At 38.8% G+C, this 25845-nt stretch overlaps 1 protein-coding gene, 2 non-coding genes and 1 pseudogene across 3 annotated transcripts; all 4 read right to left on the reverse strand.

Moving 5' to 3' along the window:
• Nucleotides 1–210: 210 nt before the first annotated feature.
• On the reverse strand, nt 211–706 carry LOC130542532 (short transmembrane mitochondrial protein 1-like; annotated as a pseudogene).
• Nucleotides 707–2726: 2020 nt separating this feature from the next.
• Nucleotides 2727–25801, reverse strand: CCNB1IP1 (cyclin B1 interacting protein 1). Its single transcript, XM_057306443.1, has 11 exons — nt 25173–25801; nt 23674–23738; nt 22894–22992; nt 18723–18888; nt 15409–15503; nt 14273–14392; nt 12947–13052; nt 11985–12060; nt 8548–8877; nt 5480–5813; nt 2727–3701 (listed from the first exon to the last, which is right to left on the reverse strand). Exons 9-11 carry the CDS (start codon nt 8842–8844, stop codon nt 3499–3501), a joined length of 834 nt encoding a protein of 277 aa, XP_057162426.1. The 5' UTR covers nt 8845–8877; nt 11985–12060; nt 12947–13052; nt 14273–14392; nt 15409–15503; nt 18723–18888; nt 22894–22992; nt 23674–23738; nt 25173–25801; the 3' UTR covers nt 2727–3498.
• LOC113248970 (small nucleolar RNA SNORA79) lies at nt 13373–13521 on the reverse strand. Its single transcript, XR_003313664.1, has one exon. It is a non-coding gene; the product is annotated as a small nucleolar RNA SNORA79 (small nucleolar RNA).
• LOC113248971 (small nucleolar RNA SNORD126) lies at nt 15158–15234 on the reverse strand. The gene has a single exon (XR_003313665.1). It is a non-coding gene; the product is annotated as a small nucleolar RNA SNORD126 (small nucleolar RNA).
• Nucleotides 25802–25845: the final 44 nt, after the last annotated feature.

The following is a 25845-nucleotide window of genomic DNA, read 5'->3' on the forward strand; positions in this document are numbered from 1 at the left end:
TCATCATTTTTTCTTCAAAAACAAAGGTAGTAGAGATCTCAAAGAATAAAGGAGAAACTACTAATTAGGGGTCACATCTACTAATCTAGCACCTAATTCCAGTCTTCGGCCACCTCAAGTGGCTGGAAGAAGGAAGGGAAGATGTGAGGATGTTGGAAGGGGGTAGTTCTTAATATGTGGCCCCATTTGTGCTCTAAAGCAAGACAGGATCTAGCAGAGAGGAAAGTCACTGAGGCTGGAACGTAAAACAAAAGCTTTTGGTTCAGATGGTAAGGAGGCGCTCGAGAACGGAATTAGTATGTCCAGAAAGCAGTGCTGGAGTCTGCCCCATGAACTAGAGGGTTTCTTCTTGGCATCCAAATCCTTTTAATTCCTTCAAGTGTTTTTTAGCCAGGTGTGGTATGTCGTAATTCTGAGCCAGATACAATCCAACCACATTGCAAAAAACACATCCAAGCAGGAAATGGAGCAAGGTTATCTGCTACAAGGGCTCGAAGGGTGGCGAGGAACGGGTTTTCAAGGAAGGGCACCACTGCAAACCAACTTTGACCCAGTGCCTGTAGCTCAAAGGAGATGCTCTATAAACACTTTTGAGTTTATAAACTTGTTTCTTTCCCAAATCCTGGAAACCTAATATTCTCAGCTTAATTGTGTGTATCTTTTTGTTCCATATCTTTTACTTATACCAAGATTATAATACCATCATCTCCCTGCCAAAAGAGGACAGGTTAAGACAGTGTATGCCTGTAAGTTTAAAATTTTAAAGGACATGCAGTACAATGGTCAATTTGTCTGAATATTTTCCAAATTTTACAGTTATTTTCTCTTTTTTATTTTAAAGATTTTATTTATCTGAGAGAGTGAGCAAGAGACCACGAGACAGGGTAAAGAGCAGAGGGAGAGGGAGAAGTAGACTCCTCGCTGAGCAGGCAGCCCAACATGGGGCTTGACCCGGGACTCCGGGATCATGACCCAAGCCAAAGGCAGACACTCAACCGATTGAGCCACCCAGGAGCCCCTACAGTTATTTTCTATATCAGAGGAATTTTAGCATTTTGAACACACTATCCTAATATATCTGCTACACTCGGGATCTTATCATGAAAGCCATAACTAATAAACTAATAGTGTATCGGTACACTAATAATGCCAACATATTGATAGACTGTATCTAGAAGGATACATAAGAAATGACTGTTTCTGTAAAGGGAAATAGGGACCAAGAGCTGTCGGTAGGCAAAGAAAATTCTTTTGCTGTGTACACTTTTGAATTTATCATGCACGTGTACTACCTATTTAAAAACAAACACAATTTTTAAATAAAATATTAGTTTCTTCCACATAGACTATCTCTGAAAGAGACACGGCTGCTCTCAGATAAGTGAAGTGAGTGACTGGGGGACAGGGGTGAAAGGGAGACCTCACTCCATACCTTGTTTTAACACCCATTGAATTTGTGACATGTGAATATATTAAACTCTTCAGTAAGTAACTTTTTTAAAGTAGCATGTAATAGTCCTAATAAATTCTCTTTATAGCTTACTTGTATTTCAAACTGATCGTGTAAACTTAACACAAGAAGCAAAGGTTCAAGGGGCGCCTGGGTGGCACAGCGGTTAAGCGTCTGCCTTCGGCTCAGGGCGTGATCCTGGTGTTCTGGGATCGAGCCCCACATCAGGCTCCTCTGCTGGGAGCCTGCTTCTTCCTCTCCCACTCCCCCTGCTTGTGTTCCCTCTCTCGCTGGCTGTCTCTATCTCTGTCAAATAAATAAATAAAATCTTTAAAAAAAAAAAAAAAAAGAAGCAAAGGTTCAAGATAGAAATCATGAATATACATAAAATTTCCCCCACACAACTTTCCAACAAAATTTAAAACTGCATAGGGAAGAAAAATACTTTGTAATGTAATCCATAAAATCTGTTAACAGCTATGAAGTGGGAAGAGATGTTCTAAAACTTTTAAGATTTTTCATTCTCTTCCTCAGATACCATTTTAACTTTGGGATATAGTAAAAAATGTTTTTGAAGAGATTTTATATTCTATACTACCAAGGAATAAAACATAAGACAAGGATATTCACTTGCCTTTTTGTGACTAAATATGAAATATCCTCAAATGCTTTCAGTATGACTCTATTACCCAAAAAACACTAGGATTTGGTATGTAGGGTAATTCCACTATAATTCCTCCCAAACCAATAAAAATAAATAATAAAATTTAAAAGTTAGAAAAGGTTTACAGGATGATTTAATTCAGTCCCTCATTTTACAAATATAGAAACAGTCCCAGAAAGTTTAAACTCAAACTCACAACCAATATATGGGAAAAAATATTAGAACCCAGATGTTCTGCTCTTGCAACCAGCATGCTTTCAAGTCATGCCACTAAGAGGATGTAAAGTAACTGAAAGCATTCTTCAAATTACTTTCTTGTCTCTATGTTTGCTTGTTTAAGATTTATTTGAGAGAGTGCACAGGGGAGGAGGGGCAGAGGGAGAGAGGAGACCTGAAGCACACTCCCCGCTGAGCGCAGGGCTTGAAGCAGGGCTCAGTCTCAGGACCCGGACGAGATCATGACCTGAGCTGAAATCAAGAGTCGGACACTTAACCGAAACCAAGAGCTGGACATTTAACCCACCGAGCCACCCAGGTGCCCCAGCTCTACGTTTTAAATAAGTTATTTGTGATAGTGATCAGAAATGCTATTTAATAAAGGAAAACAAGGAATAAGTTTTAAAAATATTTTAATTAATATAATCTCTTGAGATCAAGAACATATTATAAGTTTTCTGTGGTAAGAGTGCATTCCTAAATAAGACACTGCTGGCAAAAGGGCAGAGTCATTTCATTTTAAAATAAATGCCAAAAAATCAACTTTACAAAATAACTTTATCAATGTGAATCATTTTCAATTAGAAATATAGACTTAACATGCAAGCATCAAATTGTATTCTTATTCACCAACATAAACACATCTCCAAACAAAGTAATACAAGGGCAAATACATAAATCAAGCTACGGATCCACCTGCCATTTCCTGAAGCCAAAATCTTCACATAAATATACTGGCAAATACAGCTAAATATCAATATAAAGGAACACATATATACATATATGCATAAATACCGGGACACAAAGTGACATGTAGATATAAAACACACGTGCTTATACATACATACATGAACACCTAGTTCAGTCAGAAATAACACAGACAGAAAACAAATGCTGATCTACAAAACAGGCAGTAATACTGTAACCTTTTCACTACTGGTGAAAACTCAACAGTCACAATAAAATTGAGTTTAATATGTTCATGCTTTAAATAATGGAAACAGAAAAAGAAGCCAGACTCTAAAGCCACTCCTACTGACACTGAGTTTCTCATAAGTTGAAAATGGAATAGCACACAAGGGATGGTGACTCCTATCCTAAGTAGAATAGAGACAATTTGCTAAATGAGATCACTGAAAGTGAACAGAGAAATATTCTGTAAAGTGAGCTAAATTCTTTTTACTTTAAAAGCCCTGCTAGAGATTTGCTGCTGTTCTAATTCACGACTTGGGGAGGCAAAACTAAAAAAGCTGTTGCTGGGTTCAGGTGCTGTGGGAGAACCCACAAAAAATGGTCTGAAGTGAAAATCTCCATCTCCACCACCCCGATTTCGAATCGGTGTACTGTCCAAAGGATACTTGGAGTTGTTCCCTAGGAAAAAAATAAGGGAAAAACTTTAGCATCTATTTCCTTACAGATCTTTAGGAACAAAAACATTATGATTTAATAAATATTTTAACAGAACTCAACTCCTATGAGACAGTAAAATATGAACCTAATGTTGGAGAAAGAAAAGGACTGTGATGGCTCCCACTCCCTCCCGTGACCACAGATAGCGTATCTTCTGCTGTGATGCAGTTTCCAACAGCCATGACCTCATCAGCAAAAGTAATCTGACACAATGAAATATGTTTTTAGTAAAGCTAGAACTTAAAATTCATAATTTTATTCGTTATCTATGTAATCTACTTCAAAGGAATATTGGGTGTGTACAAAACCTTTTTCCCAGGTTCTTTAAGAATAATTTTTCTTTTAAAGATTGCCATAAACACTCTAGAAAATATATGACAACTATGAAAAACTGGCGTATACTCATGATTCAAGAACAATTAGAATAACCTTAAGAAAAATCAGACAATAGATCTGGTTAAATAAGCATGTGACTTCCACTGAGCCATTCTTTGGCTTCCACAAGTCTTAAAGGGAACATGTAACTAAAGGAGAATGCAGACTATATCTGCTTCAAGCCAACAGCCGTAGCAAGAGGTGAAAGTAAAAAGGTTAGTGTGCATAAAAAGTGGAACAGGAAGAACCAGTGAATATGAAAGATATCAAAATAAATGTGGATCGTAACAAGGAAAAAATATCTACAATGTTAATATACAATAACACTTTGATTGACTAAATTATAACTACGATTAACTGAAAGTTAAACAAAAACTTGTTTTTGTTTCAATTCTCCTGTTACTCCTCATCTCATTACTTCCTGCCTTTTCTAGGACATCTCCTCCCCCCGCTAAATCTTTTTCCTCAGCCTATAATTCAAAAAACACATATTTAGGAAAACCGAGAACAAGAAAATTCACTTTTTTGTACGACAAAAATAATTTATATTAATAGCATAGCAAAAGTCTATTGGATTCTAGTATATCAAGAGTCGTATAAAGAGGAGAACTCAGGAAGAGATAGGAGATTCATTGCATTTGTCAAAGCACCTAGTGAGCAAAAAAGAACTGGCATCTTCCTAGATTGTGCACTTCAGAAGGTAGGAATCCTATCTGGATAATCCTTATATTCTCATTGCCTAGTATTATGTCTAGCAGCCTAGCACATGAAATATGTTTGATAAATAGTTGATAAATGAACAAAAGTGAACCAACCAAACAACCAACAGTAACTCAAGAACTGTGCAATCAGTACTGCCATGTGAAAGAAACTGAACATGGCCTTCTTGAGGAAGGAAATGGTTGAGTGTGGGCTCTGAAGATAGTTCTGTGACCTTGACCAATTACTTTAACTTTCTATGCCTCAGTTTTCTCATCTGTAAAATAAGAATAATAATAACTACATCATAAAGTTTTGAAAATAACATGAATACATGTAAAATTGTAACAGTGCCTAGCACTTAGTAAGGTATCAATAAATGGCAGCTAGTATTATTACTGCAAGTAAATAGCTTTTCACTTAAAGTATCAATTTGCAAAGTTTTATTTTGGAGAGATTTATTCTTTTTACATTGAAGATGTAACTTAACCACAAGCAAATAAAATTGTTAAAAGCAAAGATGTACACGTTGAGACATGGATGAAGAATCTGGAGCCTACCACCACTCTAGGCCTTTGGAGTCTCCACTGACTTCCGGGAACTGTGCAGAACACAATGTGAAAGATTTAAAGAACAGTTATTGTATATTACATGTCCCTTCTTACCTAATGGAAAGCCAAAGACACCAGATTGTGCAATCATGGATGGTTCAAGGGTACTTTCTTGGTTAGCAATAGTGATATTTCGCAGCCTAAGGCTATCATAGAGGCCTTGGAGCTTTTGATACTGACGATTTCGCTCCATAAGTTTCTCAGAGATGTCACTGAACTTTTTCTTATATTCTTCTAGCACTTTCTTCATGGAGGTGACCTCCCCCTTCATAGAGGTCAATTCTACATCCTTGCTCTGTATTTGCTGAGTATATATCTTCTCCATCTGTTTCAGATGGCCCTCAGCCTTGCTGAAATTATATTCTTGATAGAGGCGCTCCTGATGTACCTGTCCCAAGACAGAAAAAAAAAGATTTTTAAGGTAATAAATACAAAGTCATATATTGTAAAACTTTAAATGCAGAAGAAAAAGAAAGACTTACACTGGGATTTTATTAATTTAACATTTGGAACCAGATTAAGAAGCAACCTAGATGTACAACAGAATGGTTATTATAGAAAATAATACACTGTGTCAGTAAATGCACAGGAAAAAATTCTGGAGGAATACTCTCAAGCTGCTACTATTTCAAGTAATCTATAGTGTGGAGAACAGATTATACGATAGCCTCCAATTATCCCTGCCTCCTTGTACTTAGATCCTCCCCTTGAATGTGGACAGAAACTGTGACTAGAATACAGGAAAATGACAGGCTGCTGCTTCGTAAGTACATTACGTAAGACTATAAAGCCTGCCTTAGTACACATTCTCTGTCTTGCTGGCTTTGTAGAAGCAAAGAACCATATTGCAAAGGGCAACAAGGCAAGTAATTGAAAGCAGCTTTTGGGCAATAACCAGCAAAATACTGAGGTCACACTGAAACTAAACATAGACTGTACAACCTTCACAAAAATTAACTCAAAATGAATCATAGACCTAAATGTAAACACGAAACTATAAGATTCCTGTAAGATAACAGAGGAGAAAATCTAAATGATCTTGGGTTTGATGGTAACTTTTTAGATGCAACCCCAGCAAGCACAATCTACAAAAGAAAGAATTGATAAGCTAGACTTCACTAAAATTAAAAATATCTGCTCTAAAAAAGACAATGTCAAGAGAATGAAAAGAGAAGCCATAGACTGAGAATATTTGTAAAATATTCTCAAAAAAACGACTGTTATCCAAAACATACAAAGAACTCTTAGAACTCAACAATAAAAAAGGCCAATTCAAAAATCAGACTAATAAAAGATAACTGAAAAAAGAGAAAATTTCGTATAACATCTGAGTTAAATCTATACAGAGAACTCTTATCAAATCAATAAAAAAACTATAACAATTGAAATAAGCAAATTGAAATGGGCAATTCATTAAAGAAAAATACATGAAAAAAAATACAAGAAAATGTTTTCATCCAAAAGTCATCCAAGAAAGGCATACTTAAAGAATAATGAGATTCTACCTTACTCATATCTAACTGGTGAGTAGAAAGCATGGAGAATCAAGCACCGTCATATACTTAAGGGAACACAAAATAATAATGGCCTAACTGGAGGGCAATTTTAAAATACTGAAATTTTGGGGGCACCTGGCTGGCTCAGAGCATACAATTCTTGATCTTGGGGTTGTGAGTTCAAGCCCCACACTGGATATAGAGATTACTTAAAAATGAAATCTTTTAATAATAAACAAAAAATAAAATACTACAATTTTAATTTTTTTATTTTTTTATTTTTGAGAGAGAGGGAAGAGCATGCAGGGGAGGGGCAGAGGGAGAGGGAGAGAGACTTTTAAGCAGGTTCCACACTCAGCTCGGAGCCCGACTCAGGGCTTGATCTCAGGATCCTGAGATCATGACCTGAACTGAAATCAAGAGTCAGATGCTTAACAGACTGAGCCACCAGGCATCCCAAAATACTGCAATTTTTACAACTTCGAAATGTATTCATCCACTTTCAGGAATTTAATCTTAGCAAATAATTAAATATGTGAATTTGATGATAGGAAAGCTCATCACAACTTTTCTTATAGCTTCAAAATAAATAATGATACTATTAAAATTATGATTATAGAATAGCTAATTTAAAAATACTTAATAAAATATTCATAATAAGTAAAATGTCAGCCTTAACTGATATTACCCTTACTTTTGGACAAAACATATATTAATGCACAGAAAAAGTCCAGTAAATGGGGTGCCTGGGTGGCTCAGTTGGTTAAGCATTTGCCTTCGGCTCGGGTCGTGGTCCCAGGGTCCTGGGATCGAGTCCTGCATCCAGCTCCCTGCTCAGTGGAGATCCTGCTTCTCCCTCTACCTCTCCCCTTGCTTGTGCTCTCTCTTTGTCACTCATTCTTTCTCTCTCAAATAAATAAAATCTTCAGAAAGAAAGAAAGAAAGAAAGAAAGAAAAAGTCCAGTAATACACAAACAAAAATATCAACAATGATCTCTGAGTGATGGAATTATGGTTCATTTTTTATTTTCTTTCTTTTGGATTTCCAAAAATAAACCTATTACTTTTTAAAAAGAAAATTTCCTGGGGTGCCTGAGTGGCTCAACCAGTTGAGCATCTGCCTTGCTCAGGTCATGATCCTGGGGTCCTGGGATCCAGTCCTGAATCAGGCTCCCTGCTCAGCAGGGTCTGCTTTTCCCTCTGCCCCTCCCCACTGCTTCTGCGCATTCTCTCTCTCTCTACACACACTCTCTCTACACACACTCTCTCTCTCTCGCACGCTCTCTCAAATAAATCTTTTTAAAAAATTATTAAAAAGAACATTTTCTATATATTCATAAAAAATGAGGGATGCCTGGGTGGCTCAGTTGGTTAAGCGTCTGCCTTCGGCTCAGTCATGATCCCCTGGGTCCTGGAATTGAGTCCCGCATCGGGTTCCTTGCTCAGAGGGGTGCCTGCTTCTCCCTCTGCCTGCCATTCCCCCTGCTTGTGCTCTCTCTCTCTGACAAATAAATAAAAATAAAATCTTAAAAAAAAATGAATACAAACACAATGAAGGAAAAACATTATAAGCTTCCACATACACCTCAAATCATATTCTGCAGAAAAACTAGCCTATGCACTAACCTGGTATGTCCAGAAGGCCAGTGCACGGGAGCTAATGTCCAACACAACCTCTGGTCGAAGTCCTGCCAATACCATGGCTTTATATTCCTCTGATGGACTGAGTTCTGTGCGGACAATGTCTAGCTTTCCAGAAAGCGTGCTATTGCAGGCAGGGCAGATAGCTGGTGAACGACTAAACTCACCACTGCCATGCTGATCACAGAAGATGTGAGAGCAGGCAGTGACCCAGGCATAACCAGAGAGTTTGAGGCGACACTTGCGATAGTTACAAAGCAGCATGTCTTCACACAAAGACATAGAGAGTGAAGTCTCCAGATGCTGAAAAGAATCCTAATATGGGGTAAATGAAAAGGTCAAATAAGTCAAATCTCAATGAAAATGAAATAGAGCATGTTTGCATTTTATTATAAAATATTTAATTTTTTGTATTTATTATAATCAATATATTCTATAGATTTCCGTCATTCAAAAATATTAGCTGTGCTCCTTTGTGTAAATCTCTAGAAAGCCCACGAAAAAAATTTTTAAAGAAAAAATTAGACACAAGTGGTCCAAATCTTACTAAAGCCAAAAATAATATGCACACGGAAAATAAAGTTTAGGAACATTTACAAATTACAAACAAATAAAAATTAATTAGTGCCTTTTGCCAATCCTCAATATCTAAACAAAAAAGCCAGATCTACTACCCATCCATAGTTTGCTAGAATATTTTAGTACCACTTCTCACACTTGGCAGATATGAGTTCAGGGACCAATTTCAGCCATTCTTTAGTTAAAAGTGTTTTTTAAGTTACATGTTTAGGTTTTTCATATACACTGATTTCTCAGATTCTTTACTTATGTTGCCTTACCTAAAAAACAGTAGTAATCTGATAGCATCAAATGGCAAGTAATTTAATTCATCCAAGCAAATGACCATTATGAAACCTGGAAATCTGTACAAAAGCTGACTTATTTTATTATCAAATAATTCACCTATTAATATAAACACTATTGAATACTATACTTCAGTAAAGAAGTTTGTAAAACCAAATAAATACTCTTAAATAAATAAATATTCTTGAGTTATTTTTTAATATAGTGTCCACTCTCACTGGTTTTACTAACCCAAACTGGACAGCAATATTCTGGATATACCAAAATCATATATTGTATGAAATAACTGTGACACACCAATTATACACCAAGGAAAATGTCCATATTTAACCTTTATTAACCAACAAATTCTGTCAAGAATGTTGTTTTGATCCAAAAAAAAAAAAAAAAAAAAGTTGCCTCTATCACAGGGGCCAATGAGGACGTTCTGACCCCTTTACCCCAAAGTACCCACTGAGTTAGTCTCCAAGGTAAGTGGCACCTTGCAGCAGGAGTTATAAGGCCCTATTTTAACTCCAGCAGAATAGGCATGGGGAGGCAGAAGAGCTGGGAAGTTTTAAAGCTGAGAGCTTTCTCAGGCAGAGCGGGAGGTGCAGCTAATTCCAGATTTTCCACGACCGGGGAAAAGGGCCCATTCGGTGAATCGTCCCAAGTTACCAAGGGCCGAGTTTTTGAGATTAAACTCACAGAAACTTCACTCTGGAGTTCCTGGCCTGCTTTCTGCACTCTACAGAGAAAATAATAACAATAATACAAATAAAATATCTAACCTGAGGCGCCCAGAAAAAGCGCGGGAAAACGCCGCTGCCGCCACAGCTCTACCAACACACTAGCGAAGCTTCGCGGTACCTCGCCAATAAGACACAGAACGCATGCGCGGGGTGGCCCTGGAGCCTGCTGGGTGGCGGGCACAGGGCTTCCGGCCGCTCAGCATCCTGGGACCCGTCAGGCTGTGGCGCCTGGACGGAGGCACGTATGCCCCACGCACGCGCGCCCCAGGCGCTGTGAGGGCCTGAATGGCAGTGAGCGGGGTCCAGGTTTCCCACTGGGGAGCCTCACGGAACAGTCGTGGACTGCCCTTCACTGCCCTGAGCCGGCACAAAGGTAACGTCCGAGGCTATCCTGGGAATAACATTTGAGGGCGGTCTCCTGAGTACGCGCAGGACGAGCAGGACGGGGAGTGGGGCGGTTCAGAAGCGAACAGGGCCAGCTTGCACCCCAACCTGAGTACACGCGGCGGTTTGTCCCGGGAACCCGGTCCTCCGGCGGGGCAGCGCAGACTTGCTAAGTAGTTGCAGGGAAAAGTCCCAGAAACTTGAGATACCTGTGATTGGGTAGCTATCACCTCTATGTTGAGGTAGCTTCTGCCATTTTATTTTTTAATCCATCCTGATAAAGACATCTTTCTAGCTTTTACACATCCTTTATATACATTTAAAGAAAACAGAACTTTTCCTTGGTTTAGAATCTGTGTTGTGAACATTCATTACAGCACCTGTAATGAAGCGAGAGGATCACGTGTCAGCTTTTTGTGAGGTGATCTGCCTGTGTGCTCTCCTGGACCGACTTGTAATTGTTCAAATGTTTGTGTCTGTTTTACCCTAATGCTATTACCTGTCACTTTCTTTTCTGTTCTTTGTAAACTGTGTGATTTTCTGCTCAATCTATATGAGTCTATTAGAATCCATATTAGAAACTAAGCTGAGGAGGGCTTGAGAGGTCCTTGGAATACAACCCTTAATGTTGTCTTTTGTGGCCGGCCACCTGTCCACATGATGTGACTCCATTGTGAATTAGTAACAGACACAATCCAATGAATCAGCAACGTAACAGACACCAAAGCCCTGCAAACCCCTTTCTGGGTAGTGAATTTCAAACCCATTCTTCTTCAAACAAAAACCATTCCTAATTAAACAATTTTCTGCTAGTTTTCTGTCTTCTTGTAGCTTGTTCACAGTAATTAGAAAAGGTCATCTTGACCTTTGTATACATTTCCTAAAATGTCTTGAAAGTTTACAGTGGTAACTTAATTCCAGTGGTACAAATTGGATTCCAACAAAATTGGGGTTTCATCTATTTTGGCTCAGAGAGCCTTTTGTGCATTTTCTGATTTTAACAATGCCAAATGTAGTACAAGAGTATAATCTCAAAGTTAGAAAACACAAAGCATTCAAATTCAGCCAGTACCTAACATTGAGATCTAACTTACCTTTGTACTGCAGTATGACCTCCTCCTGCTTCTTCATTAAGAGCACTGATTCCCCAAACCTTAGTGTTCCCCATACAATTTTCCCACTAAATCAGTTTCAAATTTCCAACCCATTTGGCTAAAAGCCTGTAAGAGTAATATATATATATATATATATATGTATATATATATGTATGTATGTGTGTATATATATATATATATGTGTGTGTGTATATATATGTATATGTATGTATACTTTTTTTTTTTTTTTTTTTTTTGCCAACATGTTTTGTAAGATAGAATAAAAGGGGGCAGAGTGCTACAAAGTCTTAATATCCCAGTAATCTGGAACACCAGGACCTGAACTAACCTGCTTCTCAGTGGCACTGTGTCCTCTTTTGTTACGGCATCGATAAACCCTTCATTGGCTCTTTTCTAGAGTGCTCCTGGGGATGAGATTATGAAATCAGTCAAGGCTGAGATACAAAGACCCATCCACCAAAAAGAGCTTTTATTTATTTATTTATTTTTTTTATTAAATATCAAGCATACAAAAAATGTGTGAAGAATGACCATCACTCAGCTTTAACAAAATGAAATCTTTCTCACATTTGATATTATTCCTCACATACCCAGATTGTTTTGGTAGCCATTCTTCATTGACTCTTAATGAATCAAGCATCATAATTAGGTATCAAGAGTTTAATTTTTTAAAAAGATTTTATTTATTTATTTATTTTTAAGATTTTATTTATTTATTTGACAGAGAGAGAGGCACGAGAGAGGGAACACAAGCAGGGGGAGTGGGAGAGGAAGAAGCAGGCTCCCAGCAGAGCAGGGAGCCCAATGCGGGGCTCGATCCCAGGACCCTGGAATCACGCCCTGAGCCAAAGGCAGACGCTTAACGACTGAGCCACCCAGTCTCCCCTAAGATTTTATTTTTTAAATAATCTCTACACCCAACATGAGGCTTGAACTCACAACCCCGAGACCAAGAGTCGCATGCTTTACCGAATGAGCCATGCAGGGTCCCCAAATATTAAGTGTTTTAAGTAGACTCCCTGGTGCCCAGATAGTTTAATGTACTTATATATACAATTTCCATCAGAGTCAAAATTTAAGTCCCAATTATTACATGTAAATAAATGTCTTGTTGAAATACCATTAAAATGGTTACCATTTTTCAGGGACTTAAAAAAAAAATTTAATTCACTTCACATATTATCAAGTTATCTATTCTGGGCCAGGCATTACAGATAAGGAAGTTCTCCTGCTGTCACGGAGCTTACAATCTAGCAAAGAATCTAAGAATGATAAAAGCAAATATTTTACTCTTTCCTTTGATGCCTCTGACATTTTTCCAAGTTGGTTCTATAAGCCATTTCTGGTGAGAAAAGTCAGCTTCAATCTTTAATTTGAAGAATCATCTATCTTCATGCTGGAAAGAAAAAGTCATTTTTAATACTAGCCTGAAATGTATAGTAGTATAAAGAGCTACTCAGTAGAAAACTGATCAGTAGAAACTCATCAGTAGAAAACTGATTAAACCACTTAAAATTTAATGACTTCAGAGTTTAATGTTTCCGTAACTCTCAGAATCAATTTACTAGACCCCTTTTTTTCATAGTCCTAGGTCAGTGCTATCCAAATACTTTTGTAGTCAAAGGGGTTTCCAAAAACTATATCCTCACGTTTTCATATTAGTTTTATTTTTCAATCACAGGTACATTCTTAATCTAGAATCCCCACCTGCTTTGCGATTGTTTGACTCCGCAAAAATCAGAAGACACTAGCGGACGGCCAGCCCATCCCCATGGTGCCCTGAGTGAAGACAAGTCAGCTTTGATATATGATGGACTAAAATCCCACTACCTAAGGCTCAAAAGCAGTGAGAGGAACAGCCATCAAAATTCATCTCCAACCATTTTAATAAATGTGTTAAGGAACATTTATAAAAATAAAGCTATCAAGTCACTCTTAATAGGAATCACTACATCTAAATTTTTAAGTCAACTAAGAGCTAGAAGAATCAGACAAAATGAGGAATAAGATGATAAATAAACTGGTGCCAAAACGAGGTTGCTCAACTAAAGAAAGTGTTATTGGAACAGTTATATAGAGATACACACTATAGTCCTTATCACCATACTTTGCTTAATTCTAGAACTAAATTAGGCTTTGTGTGCTGGAGATAAACATAATGAGGTATGGGCCAATTGGCAGAAAGATGCGTATAAGCAAATACTGCACAGGGACTTTGATGATAAATCAGCTAACATATTTTGAGCGATTACCATATGCTTAAACAGTGCTCTAAGCTCATGCATTTATTATCTCATCTTCAAAGTCAAGTTCTATTCTTTTGAATCCAGTACTATTATTCTCATCTTCTAAGATTTAAGGACACTAAGACACTGAGATATTAAGAAACTTGCCAAGGTTACACAGCTGATTAAGTGACAAAAGATGTATTTGAACCCAGTCTGACTCCAGAATCCATGTAACTATTATATTATTATGCTACCTCTCAACATCTCTAATTGACTTTTTTTTTAAATAAAATTTGTAGCAACTTAGCAGCTGGCCATGAAGCCAAAAGCTGAATATTCAGAGATTCATATGTATGTTAAAGCTTCTCAATTTCAACCTAAGCCTTACCGTAAAAGAAAAATGTTGTCATCACATCTGTTGTATATCCAGGACTTATAGCACCCAAGAATTCCAGCCTGGGAAAGAAATGAGACTGAGATCCAGTTTTGATCTCCTGAAACTTCATTTCTGCAAAAGACATAGCCAAAACTAAAAACTATTTCAAGTGCTGATGTGACTTTGAATTATTTGCATTTCCTGTATTTCTCCCTCATATGTACCCCATTCTCTGCTGAGACATGCAGGCACAGGTAAAGAATAGAAGCCTGTTCCATGTAGGTTCAATTATACAATACATGAATATAGTAAAGCCAGAAAATACAGGTTAACAAGATCACCCTTAGAATCCAATTCTAGAGACAATGATCCTTGGTATTTGAGTATATACTGTCAGATAATTTCTGAAGTAAACACAAGGATACGAAAACGTTTAAGCATAAAAAGGATTACACATACTGCTCTATAACTTGCTTTTAATGTATCACGAATACACTTCCATTTCAAGAAAGATAAACCTGTATCATAACTTATAAGTGACTATATAGTGTGGCATTTTATGATCTTGACAAAATTGATTTAAACAACTCTGGGATTCTCTCAATCTTACATATAGATTAATAAAATAGTGGTAAGTTTAAAACTGCCAAGTAAAGTGGTTGACAGAATTATACCAGTTATCAGTGCTTTTTCTGTAGGGTTTGAATATTTAGATTAAGGATTCTTGACCCTGGTTCTACCTAGCTCAAGAAAATACCACAAAAGATCAAAGCACAACAGAGTGTTGTAGTGTCAGATCCATAATTCGAAGATGTAAGAACTACCTGGGACTGGGGGCTAGATCCCAGTAAGAATGCAAAGAAGCGGAATGCACCTCCAGGTGTTTGCCCCAGCTTTAGTCTGCTCAGAGCATGTGTTTAATCAGGGTGATCAGCTGAAACACGGACTTAACATGCATTTCATCATGGCAAACTGTAAATGACTGATGAAGGGCAAAGCACCACCACCACCTCATCTCTAAACCAAGGTTAGAACGAAGGCTTTTCCAACTACCAAATTCTAGCCACTAACAATACTGGGCCCCAAAACTTAGTAGGTGATTAAAAATCCAAATGAAGTAAAAAATAGTTTTCTTTTTTTACACTTACCTCTGGTATCAAATGAACCAGCTTCTATCTTGGAATTAGTTGAATTACACGATCTACCAAGTATCTGAGCATCATCTTTCCAGATATTATCATCTCTGGAAAATAAAAAGTAAGTAAGTGAGTAAATAAAGGTTACGATTACATGACTTGAAGGCACACCAGCCTACTCCCAAGTCATACCCCTATAGCCTCCATGAAAATTAACCTCAAGGAAAACTTCATTCTTTATATGAACCTCTAGTCAGTAATATAAATTGACCCACCTATTTGGAGAAGGTCATGAAATGCCCAAACTCAGTATCACATTAGGGCAGGACTTCGTACACAAGCTCAGCTTTTTGTATAAATTTAAAAGTTTGGTGGCACCTGGGTGGCTCAGTTAGGCATCTGCCTCCGGCTCAGGTCGTGATTCCAGGGTCCTGGGATGGAGCCCCACATGGGGCTCCCTGCTCAGAGGGGAGTCTGCTTCTCCTTCTCCCTGTGCCCTCTTCACCCCTGCTCATGCTCTCTCTCTCTAATGAATAAATAAAATCTTTTTAAAACGTAATTAATTAATTAATTTAAAGGTTTGGGTAAAACTGTACAATAAGTCTAACCAAACTCGGAAAGTTTACAAATCTACAGTCTCACAATAAGAGAACAGGTATGGAGAAGGAAGGAGCCAGGTGCTGGCTGCAACCGGGGCTTAACAGCCATGGGAAAAATGAGCAGTGTGGGGCAGAAATGGCACGGGATACTCCTCCAACCTCTCCAAGTCCACAGGGTGTGTAACTAAACCCTTGTGATAAGAAACTAATCTGCAGCTCCTGGCTGGCTCAGTTAGTAGAACATGCAACTCTATCGCAAGGTTTCGAGCCCCACTTTGGGCGTGAAGTATACTTTTAAAAAAATGAGAAGGTAATCCAAAATAGTTCACTTTTTCAAAGCATGTTTCAATTTTATTTCAGCCAATGTTGATTGTATTTAACCTTTATTCTTGGTAAAAATGTATCACAATAAACTAAAGAAAACCTTCCTCTGACATAGCAAAATTGAATTAGCATCATTTGGAGCCCAAGTTGGCCACAAGATGGCAATATAAGAAAAAGCATAATTTCCTCTTCCAACACTTGAGTGTCATCTAACTTTTAGGTGAAACAGGCTGGACACAAAATTCATCATCGCAGGCAACCTTCAGACTATTCCCTATTCACCAGATCACTAACCAGAAAGTTTCTTGTATTACATTTAATGATAATTTAACACTTACTAACTAAAAATATTACAATTATATTTTTATCATGTTCCTTTTCATGCAGCAATGTGAAGATTTTAAAATCTATAACCTCAGCTAGCTAGAAATACAAGATTCATGAAAATTAATGTCCATGGGGAGTACCAAATAAGAATCACTGGTCACAGAAGTCTTCAAGAAGAAAAAAGGTACAGGTTTTGAATGAGCCTAAAAATAGCACTTAAAATAATACCATATTGGGCAGTTGAAAGTTGCTAAGAGAGATCTTAAAAATTCTCGTCACAAGAAAAAAAATTGCAGGGGCACCTCGGTGACTCACTCGGTTAAGCATCTGCCTTCAGCTCAGGTCATGATCCCAGAGTCCTGGGATAGAGCCCCACATTGGCTGACTCCCTTGCTCAGCAGGGAGCCTACTTCTCCCTCTCCCTCTGCCTGCCACTCCTGCCTGTGCTCTCCCTCTCTCTCTGTGTCAAATAAATAAATAAAATCTTAAAAAAAAAAAAAAAAGAAAGAAAAGAAAAAAATTTGCACTGTCCATTAGGTAACACCACATTCAACCATTAAAATTAAAATTAAATTAAATTAAAAATTAAATTCTTCAGTCACACCAGACACATTGTAATTGCTCAATAGCCACATGTGGCTAATGGCTACCATCTTGAACAATACAAATATAGAACATTTCCATCATCACACAAAGTTCTGTTGGACAGCAGTGCCTTAAAGAATGGGTATGACTGAAATATGCTGACAGAAAGGAAATAGTAGCTACCATTCTTAAAAATTCCTACTATCTATCAAGAATTGTAGAAATCATTTCACTCAAACTTTATAATCCCATATTTACAGGGAAATTTGAGGCTCAGAGAAGTTAAATTAATTTCCTAAGGTCACCTAGCTATTAAGAGATAGGATTTAAATCCAGTTCTGTCAAAACTCCCAATTTTCACCTCACCATGCCACTTCCTACGTGAAATAAGAGGCAGAGCTACAGAAGATGGTTTGCTTTAGCTTCTAAAGAGAATGCTGTGCTGGCTCAGTAGGTCAGAAAGAAACCGAGGTGTTTTAAGTACCTGAGACATATAATCAAACTCCTGTCCTATAGCTGAAGACTGTTTTATTTATGTAAGATGTTTTTGGATGAGTTAGCACATTAGATTCCAAGGGACAGAGACAGGAAGTAAGCGCAAGGTTTCTACGGTTTTAACAGTATCAACCTCAAAACTCCATGATCCAAGTATTCCCTACAGGAGAACAATTTTATTTATATCATTTATATATATATATATATATAAAATATAAATTGACCCACCTATTTGGAGAAGGTCATGAAATGCCCAAACTCAGTATTTTATTTATATATATATATATATATATATATATATATATACACACACACACATATATATATATACACACACACACACACATATATATATATACACACATATATATGTACATATATATATATAAAATATATATATATATGCAACTTCTCTATTTGAATCATCTTACAAACAACCTAGATTGTAAAAGTTCTGGTCTCTGTATCCTTGGCACATAACCTGAAGTTTAGGACATAAATCCTGATGTTAAACACATGATACCTCCCCCGGTACGTGATGCTCCCTGCAGGATTCCAGCTATGCTTCAACAAATGTCACTCTACCACGTGAAGGCCATTTCATACTTACTGAGCATTTAGGGAGCTTAAGTAAATACTTTGTAAATACCCCATGAACTATCAATGACCCACTCATTTTGTTCCCCGTGAGAAGTAAATGCTTCAAAGTGCTGGTGCTCGTGGCCAAAACGTACATTTTTCGTTATGTGAACAGATGCTTCGTGAAGGCCTGATACAAACTACAAACTGATTAATACCAAGTCATCCGATGCTTCCAAGATTACTACTACCACTCAGTTTTACCCTGTTCCATGCCAATTACTCAGTGCCTACTCTGTGTCTAGCGTTATGGGATACAACAGTAACTCAAAGAACCTATCTTTTTTAGATAGAAAAGACACACAGACACGGGATACAGTGAGCACTCAAGGCCTAGCTTCGTCAAAGTTCAAGTACTTGCTTTATGGTCCCATCAGCCTTTAACCGTTCCTCCTGAGAATGTCCAAATCCAAGCCCACTGGATTGCTAGGGCGTCTAGAGCAGATGTGACAGGTGCTTTCACAGTGCCACTTCTGGACTGGCACCCAGGCGTCTGCCTTCCTCCATGGATTCCATCTTCAACCTGAAACAAAAGGAAAACAATACAAAACTTCACACAGGAAGTAAATGCTCAACAGTCACTGGCATGGCTCTCTTTTAAGGATAGCTCGGTGAGACGCTGCGATCAGAACAGATTTCAAGTTTTGTTTCCCACTCACTGTCAGCTATTTTAGAAATAGTGATTGTTTTAACCTCTCAGAGCATATAGAAAATAAAAGTGGGAGTTCAGAAGCATAGACTAACCATTCAGCTCATACCAAGAGACCAGAATTTCACCCAGCCCCAGTCCTATTGCTGGTGTAACGAAGGGAAATACAGTACCTGAGGGCTTTGCATCAAAACAGCAGGAAAGAATAATGAAATCAGAATACGAGAGGCAGAAAAACTGCTGCTCTGTTAACCTGGCATTTTATCTATTTCATAATATTTGGTCTGTCTCAGAATTTATAAAGCACTTTCTACATTTACCTCATTTTGCAAGTACTATGTCATCTCCATTTTATAGGTCTGCAAGCAAGGTTGGGAGACTAAATGGCAGGCAGCTTAGTGGTGAAGATAATGGATTTTGAAGTCAGACCAAACTATTGAATCTTGACTCTCCCCACATATTTGCAACTTCTCTAAGCTTCTGATTACCTTTCTGTACAATGAAGACAAATACCACCTACCTCTTAGGACCGTTGGGAAGATTAAATGAGGTAAAATAAATATACACTACTTTGCACAGTAGTTGGCGTGTAGTTAAATATTTAATATGTTGTTTCTATTATTAAGTGTCCAAGCTCAACCAGCTAATGAGTAGGAATGCAAATATTCTGCCTAACAATTTCACTTTTCACAATAATCTTGAAGCCAAGAAAGACTTTCACATTCTTCATAAGGTCCTTCCAAATACAAGATACTCCTCACTGGAAAACTAGATGTTTCACATGATTTTAGCCATTTTAAGGCTTAAAAAAAAAAAAAAAGCAAGCTTTGGTGGGATTCCCGGAAGCTTTTGTTTTGCATGTTTACATCCAAAAAACATTTCCATTTTCCCTAACTTAATACAAAAATATGAGTTTACCCACTCAACACCATAATTCCAGGAAGATATCCAACAAACATTTTGCTAAGTAAACACTGGAAACCTGCCCCTTCTGCGCTTGGTGAATACAAAAACCATGTGGTTTCTCTGGTTCATGCTGCCATTCCTTCTCAACATTAAACACATGTTCAGAGCAAAATAAACCATCCCTTACTTAAACTCAAGTGGGCAAAGATAAATTCACATAAAAGCCATCAGCGCGGTTTTGCTTTTGATAGAAAATCCTTTATTGCTCAGTCAGGACATTTATGGTGTTGGTTGGTTTCTAGTCATCATTGTGCACAAAATAAATACAAGTAACAGGAAGCACTGCATGTTTAGAGTCCTTATAAATATATCAAAAACCCCCTGAGCTGTCATACGTGACACATGACTTATACACACGGTTATTCATCTTGCGGGAAACAACAAGACCGTAAGCCACCTAAATGTTGACCAATAAAGGTTAAATAAAGTATGGTATGCACACACATGAAATTACCGCGAAACCATTATAAAGAACGTGGATGCGGGCGCCAGGGTGGCTCAGTCGGCTAAGCGTCTGCCTCCGCTCGGGTGCCTTCCGGTCAAGATCCCGGAGTTCTGGGATCAAGCCCTGCATCAGGCTCTCTGCTCAGCTGGGAGCCTGCTTCTCCCTCTCCTGCTCCCGCTCGGGCTCCCCCTGCTTGTGTTCCCTCTCTCACTGTCTCTCTTCTCTGTCAAATAAATAAGTAAAATCTTAAAAAAAAAAAATGAAAAAAAATGTGGATATTCTTTATTTACTCATTTGGAAATCTTAAGTGGGAAAAGTAAGATAACTGTTAAAGAGTATGTCAAGAGGGGAGGGCGAAATACACGTATTTGCTTATATTTACATAAAATATGTCAGGCAGGACACACAAGAAACTGTTAATGCTGCCGTTGGGGAGGGGAATGAGGTGGCCTAGACTTCGTGACCCACGCCTTGATCCCTTTTTCATTTTGACCCATGTGAATGCATTATTTTCCGACAATAAGTTAACAATAAAACTCGAGAATTATAAGGATTATGAGAAGTCTATTACCACATCCCATCCGCTAGTTTATTCCTTGCGCACCCGGCGGCCGTAAGAGTAATGAACACCTACATTATATTCAAACTGACGTAGAGCAAGGAGGAAAATGGGAATCCGTCTACACTCAAGGTCAGTCGGCAAAACTTTTTATAAGAAAAAAGATATCCAAAATAAATGTAATGCTTACTTCTAGAAGGTATCTAACATTTATTATAATACCTGGCCTTCATATATTTTGATTTTCAAAAGCGGAGCCTCATAATGGTTCACTGACTCGAGGTCACTGGAGGCGTAAACTGTGGCGCTCGCATTTGATTTAGGCTGATCCTGAGCTAAGGCCCCTGATTTTGTCTTTAGTATATCCTTGGCTTTTTAGGGCACCGTCACTACACGGCAACATTAAAATTGGAGCTCCTCTCAGGGCTCACTAAAATCATCACACTTCAGAGGTTGCTGCCTAGGCGCACTGAGAAAGCTGGAACGCTCTGAGCAAAGACCAGGGCAAAGGCGTTTGCTACAGCTCGCAAACCCAGCAGGGACCTGGCCCCGCGGACACGAGAGAATTCAAGTGTACTGGTCTGAAACTCCTCCTAAGGTCTGCCCGCTCACCCAGGGAGATAGAGGTCGGAACAGCAATTGGGATAATAAGAATACCTTTCCCGCCAAGCAAAAAAGAATCCAGGCGTTTTCCAGAAACACGGGCACTCGGTGTATGAACCGGAGTCTATTGTTTCTGGGTCACCGGGTCTCGGGGAAGGGCGGCAGACCCAGGGCTGCAGAGGCCCACGTGGAAACAAGCCAGGCAGAGCATTTCCCTGCCTTCCCCCAGTCTCCGCACGGCCAAAATTAATCACCTGGGACTCACACACACTCCAATGCTTACTTGAAATAAAGGCCTGCCATCAGGATACAGGGTTCAAACGGAGGAGAAATTCAAAACAGGGAGCGAAATTAAGTGCACACTCACCAGCCCACCACCAAACGGAGAGATAAGTGGAGAGACAGGAAGCGGCTTTGAGAAGCGGCTTCAGAGTCTGATTGGCTAATGAGTTAAACGCACATGCCCTCCTCTTTTACCTTAAAAGGTGCCGGAACGAAGCAACCCCCTCCTTCACCTATTTGTCTCCCAAGAACAGTGATGTTACTTGCCCTATTTTTAGATTGAATTTTCGAAACCAAGTTTCCTTTTGAGTTAATGTACTTAACAAGCAAACACAGCCTAGTGCAAGCTGTGTATACACATTCTCGTTGAGATGGCCCTACTGTACACAATTCTTTCCTTTAGGATAATTTCCCAACCTTTGTGACCTCAATATGGAATTTATGCAAGGTAACAGGTTTCATTATAAACAGTCTGGATCTATTCAAGTTAGAACTTACCTTCAGGGTATTATTCCAGTTAACAGGCTTAGTGAATAAAAGATGGGTGTGGTTAAGGGTTTAGGCTTTGAAGTAAACATCAGCTGTATAAACAAACTTTACTAAACTAACCCTTATCTTCTTGGTGTTCTTTGCCAGTTATATCACTAGTTCAAACTCCTTTGTCTTTTCTCAAATTTCACAAATTTCCTGTTTCTTTATCTAAAGGTATAAAAGTTTCCTGCCCTGGTCACTTCCTCCGGTCTTCATTCTCCTGTGAAGGCTCCTAAATAAGTTAAAAATTCAATAAAATTTGTATGTTTTTCTCCCGTTAATTTTCAGACCCCGATAGGGACTCTAAGAAGGTTCCCCCGAGTAGCAAATGAAAATCTATATTTCAAGGTGCCGCACAGGGAAAATCAAGGACATTTCACATAAGTTGTGATCGTTTGCAAGATACTTCCTAGCTGCATGATCTGGAATAAATTTCTTAAACTCTCTGAGACTCAATTTTCTCCTCTGTACCATGGGGGAGAGTAATACCTACCTCCCTAACATATACACAAATGTATGAAAGAGTCTGGCATAATGACCTGTCATAGTACACACACCATTCACGTTCTCCTTCCTTGCTCATTCCTCATTCCTGTAGAGAGAGGAGATGAAAAAGTAAATAACTCCTTGCATGAGTTTACTTATACACCTCTATTTGTCTACGCATCGTACAATTCTTTCTAGATACAAGTAAATCAATGGAAATTAGTTTTTGCTCCTAAATGTTGTGACCCACCCATAATTTCCTGCTTCTTATCAGTGGCAAGGTTACGTTGCAGGTTTTCTTCTCCAAATAAGAGATATGAGTGGATCATTTTGGAACCCCAGAAAGATGAGTATAGGGCTCTCTGAAATCACTGTGAAAACACTACTTTAGTAAAGGGCTTGGGAATACCAAGATGACATTCAAAGGCAACGAGGTACAGACCCTATGCGTTTTAAGGGTTGAAAAGGAAAGGCTGCCCAGTCTCTAAAGTGGTTTCCTGGCAAGGGGAGTGAAGAAAGAATCTGGGTCCTGGATCCATTGCGTTGCAGATGCTGAAATCAGCTGACTCTACAACCCTGCAAGAGAGCATTAAAAAAATGTGGAGCCCTGAGTTGCTCTAAGCAGAATATGTTGGGCTACACTTAGCACTGAACAAGTGGGATCATCGGCCCCCAAAGAACCTTACTGACCTATGCAATGATCTCCTTGAACAAGATCACCACTCCAGCACCGTAAGACAGTGTGGCCACACCATGTGAGTGAAAAGCAATAAAGTAGAGAACTTACCAGACTCTGTGTTTTGGGCTGAATGTGGGAGTCAAGCTGCCCCTCCCCCAGGCAAATACGATAGCCTAGTAGATAAGAACAAATTTTGGAGTTACCTAGATCTGTCCTGCCGCTTATGAACTGTGTGTTATGAACTGAATTGTGTCCCCCCCCTTAAAAAATGCATATGTCTTAACCCCTCAAGAGCTCAGAATGTGACTGTATTTGGAGGTAGCCCCTTTAAAGAAGTAATTCAGGTAAAATACGAGCGGGCCTTCATCCAGTATCACGTGTCCTTATAAGAAGACGAGACTAGGACATAGACACACATAGAGGGAGAACAATGCGTGGGAAGACAGGAAAGAAGACAGCTATCTACAATCCAAAGAGAGAAGCCTTAGAAGAAACCTAGGGGCAGCTGGGTGGGTCAGTTGGTTAAGTGTCTGACTTTGGCTCAGGTCATGATCTTGGGGTCCTGGGATTGAGCCTGCATCTGGCTCCCTGCTCAGCAAGGAGTTTGCTTCTTCCTCTCCCTCTCCCCCTGCTCGTGCTCTCTCTCTCTCTCCTCTCTCAAATAAATAAATAGATATATCTTTTTTAAAAATTTAAAATTAAAAAGAAGAAGGAGGAGGAGGAGGAGAAGAAACCTACACTGTAGACCCCCTTATCTTGGATTTCGAGCTTCCAGAATTGAGAAAATAAATTTCTGTTGTTTGAGCCACCCAGTCTATGACAGTTAGTTATGGCAGGCCTAGCAAACTAATATACTAGGTGAGCTTGAAAAAATTACTTAAATTTTTCTAAAGCTCAGCTTCCTTAGCCATAAAATGGGGACAATAACAGTACCTACCCTGTAGGTTTCTTGTGAGAATTAAATAATGTTTGTAAAGCTCACAGCATAGTAAGCACTAAATAAATTCTAGCTATTAACGATTCGAAGATTAAATGACGTTATACATATTAAAGCACTTAACTCAGTGTCTAGTACACAAAGCTCTAATAAGTATTATCTATTTTAAATAAATTTTCCATTTTTATTACATTTTTCCTATCTCCAAATTAATGCCTTTTAGACAAGTCTAGCTTATTTGTACCATAATTAAGTTAGATACAACAGATATCGACCTACCAAGGAAAAAGATTAACCAATCCAATCCCATCTAGCAAACATTTGCTGAGCACCTATATATTGTCAGATTTATTCCCAAGTATTTGATAGGCTTTGATGTTATATTAAATGCTATCATTTCTTAAAAATTCTATTTCTGTTTGAAGCTCTGTTATATTTATTCTTATATGCTATTTGTTAAATTTCCCTGCGTTAAAAAACTTGTAGTTTCTTCTGAATTTTTAATATTCACAACCAAACCATATACAAACTATAAGAATTTTGTTTTCTTCTTTCTAAATTTTATGTATTTTGATGAACAAAACTCTTTAATTTTAAGAAATCAAATTTGTCAATATTTTCTCTTACACTCATACACTCTGACTTTTGTCTTAAGAAACCCTTCCCTTACCTCAAGGTTCAAGTGCAGACCGTCAGATTCAGAGGGTCTGGGGGTGGTGAGTCAGACGTCTGCTTGTTAAGTGCGTTGCCACCCACCCCCTCCTGACCTAATGTCCTCACCAAGGAAGACTGGATTTCTCTGTTTTTAAAAGTCCCCCAAGATTAGCATTCTCGGAGCTTCCCTTGCTTGTATTCCACTCCGTGGGCTCTGCAGTTTCCTGCCGCCTTTTCCCCTAGCAAACTCAACTTTCCCACGCTTTCTTTCATGTCCTTCTTGTCCTCAGCTTTTCCTCTTCAAAAGAGGGCGGGGGAGAGTAGTCTGAATTGGGTTATGAGGCCCCCAAAGCAGGGGTACCTCACCTCAGCCATTGAACTCACTTTGCTGGCCGTGAGTCTGTTCCAAGCTCCGGCTAAGGAAGCATCCGCCAGGCCCCTCCCCGAGGGGCGGGGTCCATGGCATCTCCTGCCCAGTCTGCCCTCGCGCGGAGCCCCGTTCTCTGGGAACTCACCCCCCCGAAACTCAGGGGGGACCCTGTTAGGGCCGCTTTATGGCCCTAGTCTCAGACCTTCCCAGGGGACATGGGGTAGAGTGACGCAAGGCACTCAGCTCGTGGCCCCACCGATGAGCTTCCCTCCGCCCTATGGGAAAGGGTGGTCCTGAGGCGGATTTATAAGGCTCCCAC

Source organism: Ursus arctos, unplaced genomic scaffold (genome assembly GCF_023065955.2).
Source record: "Ursus arctos isolate Adak ecotype North America unplaced genomic scaffold, UrsArc2.0 scaffold_37, whole genome shotgun sequence".
NCBI lineage: Eukaryota > Metazoa > Chordata > Mammalia > Carnivora > Ursidae > Ursus > Ursus arctos.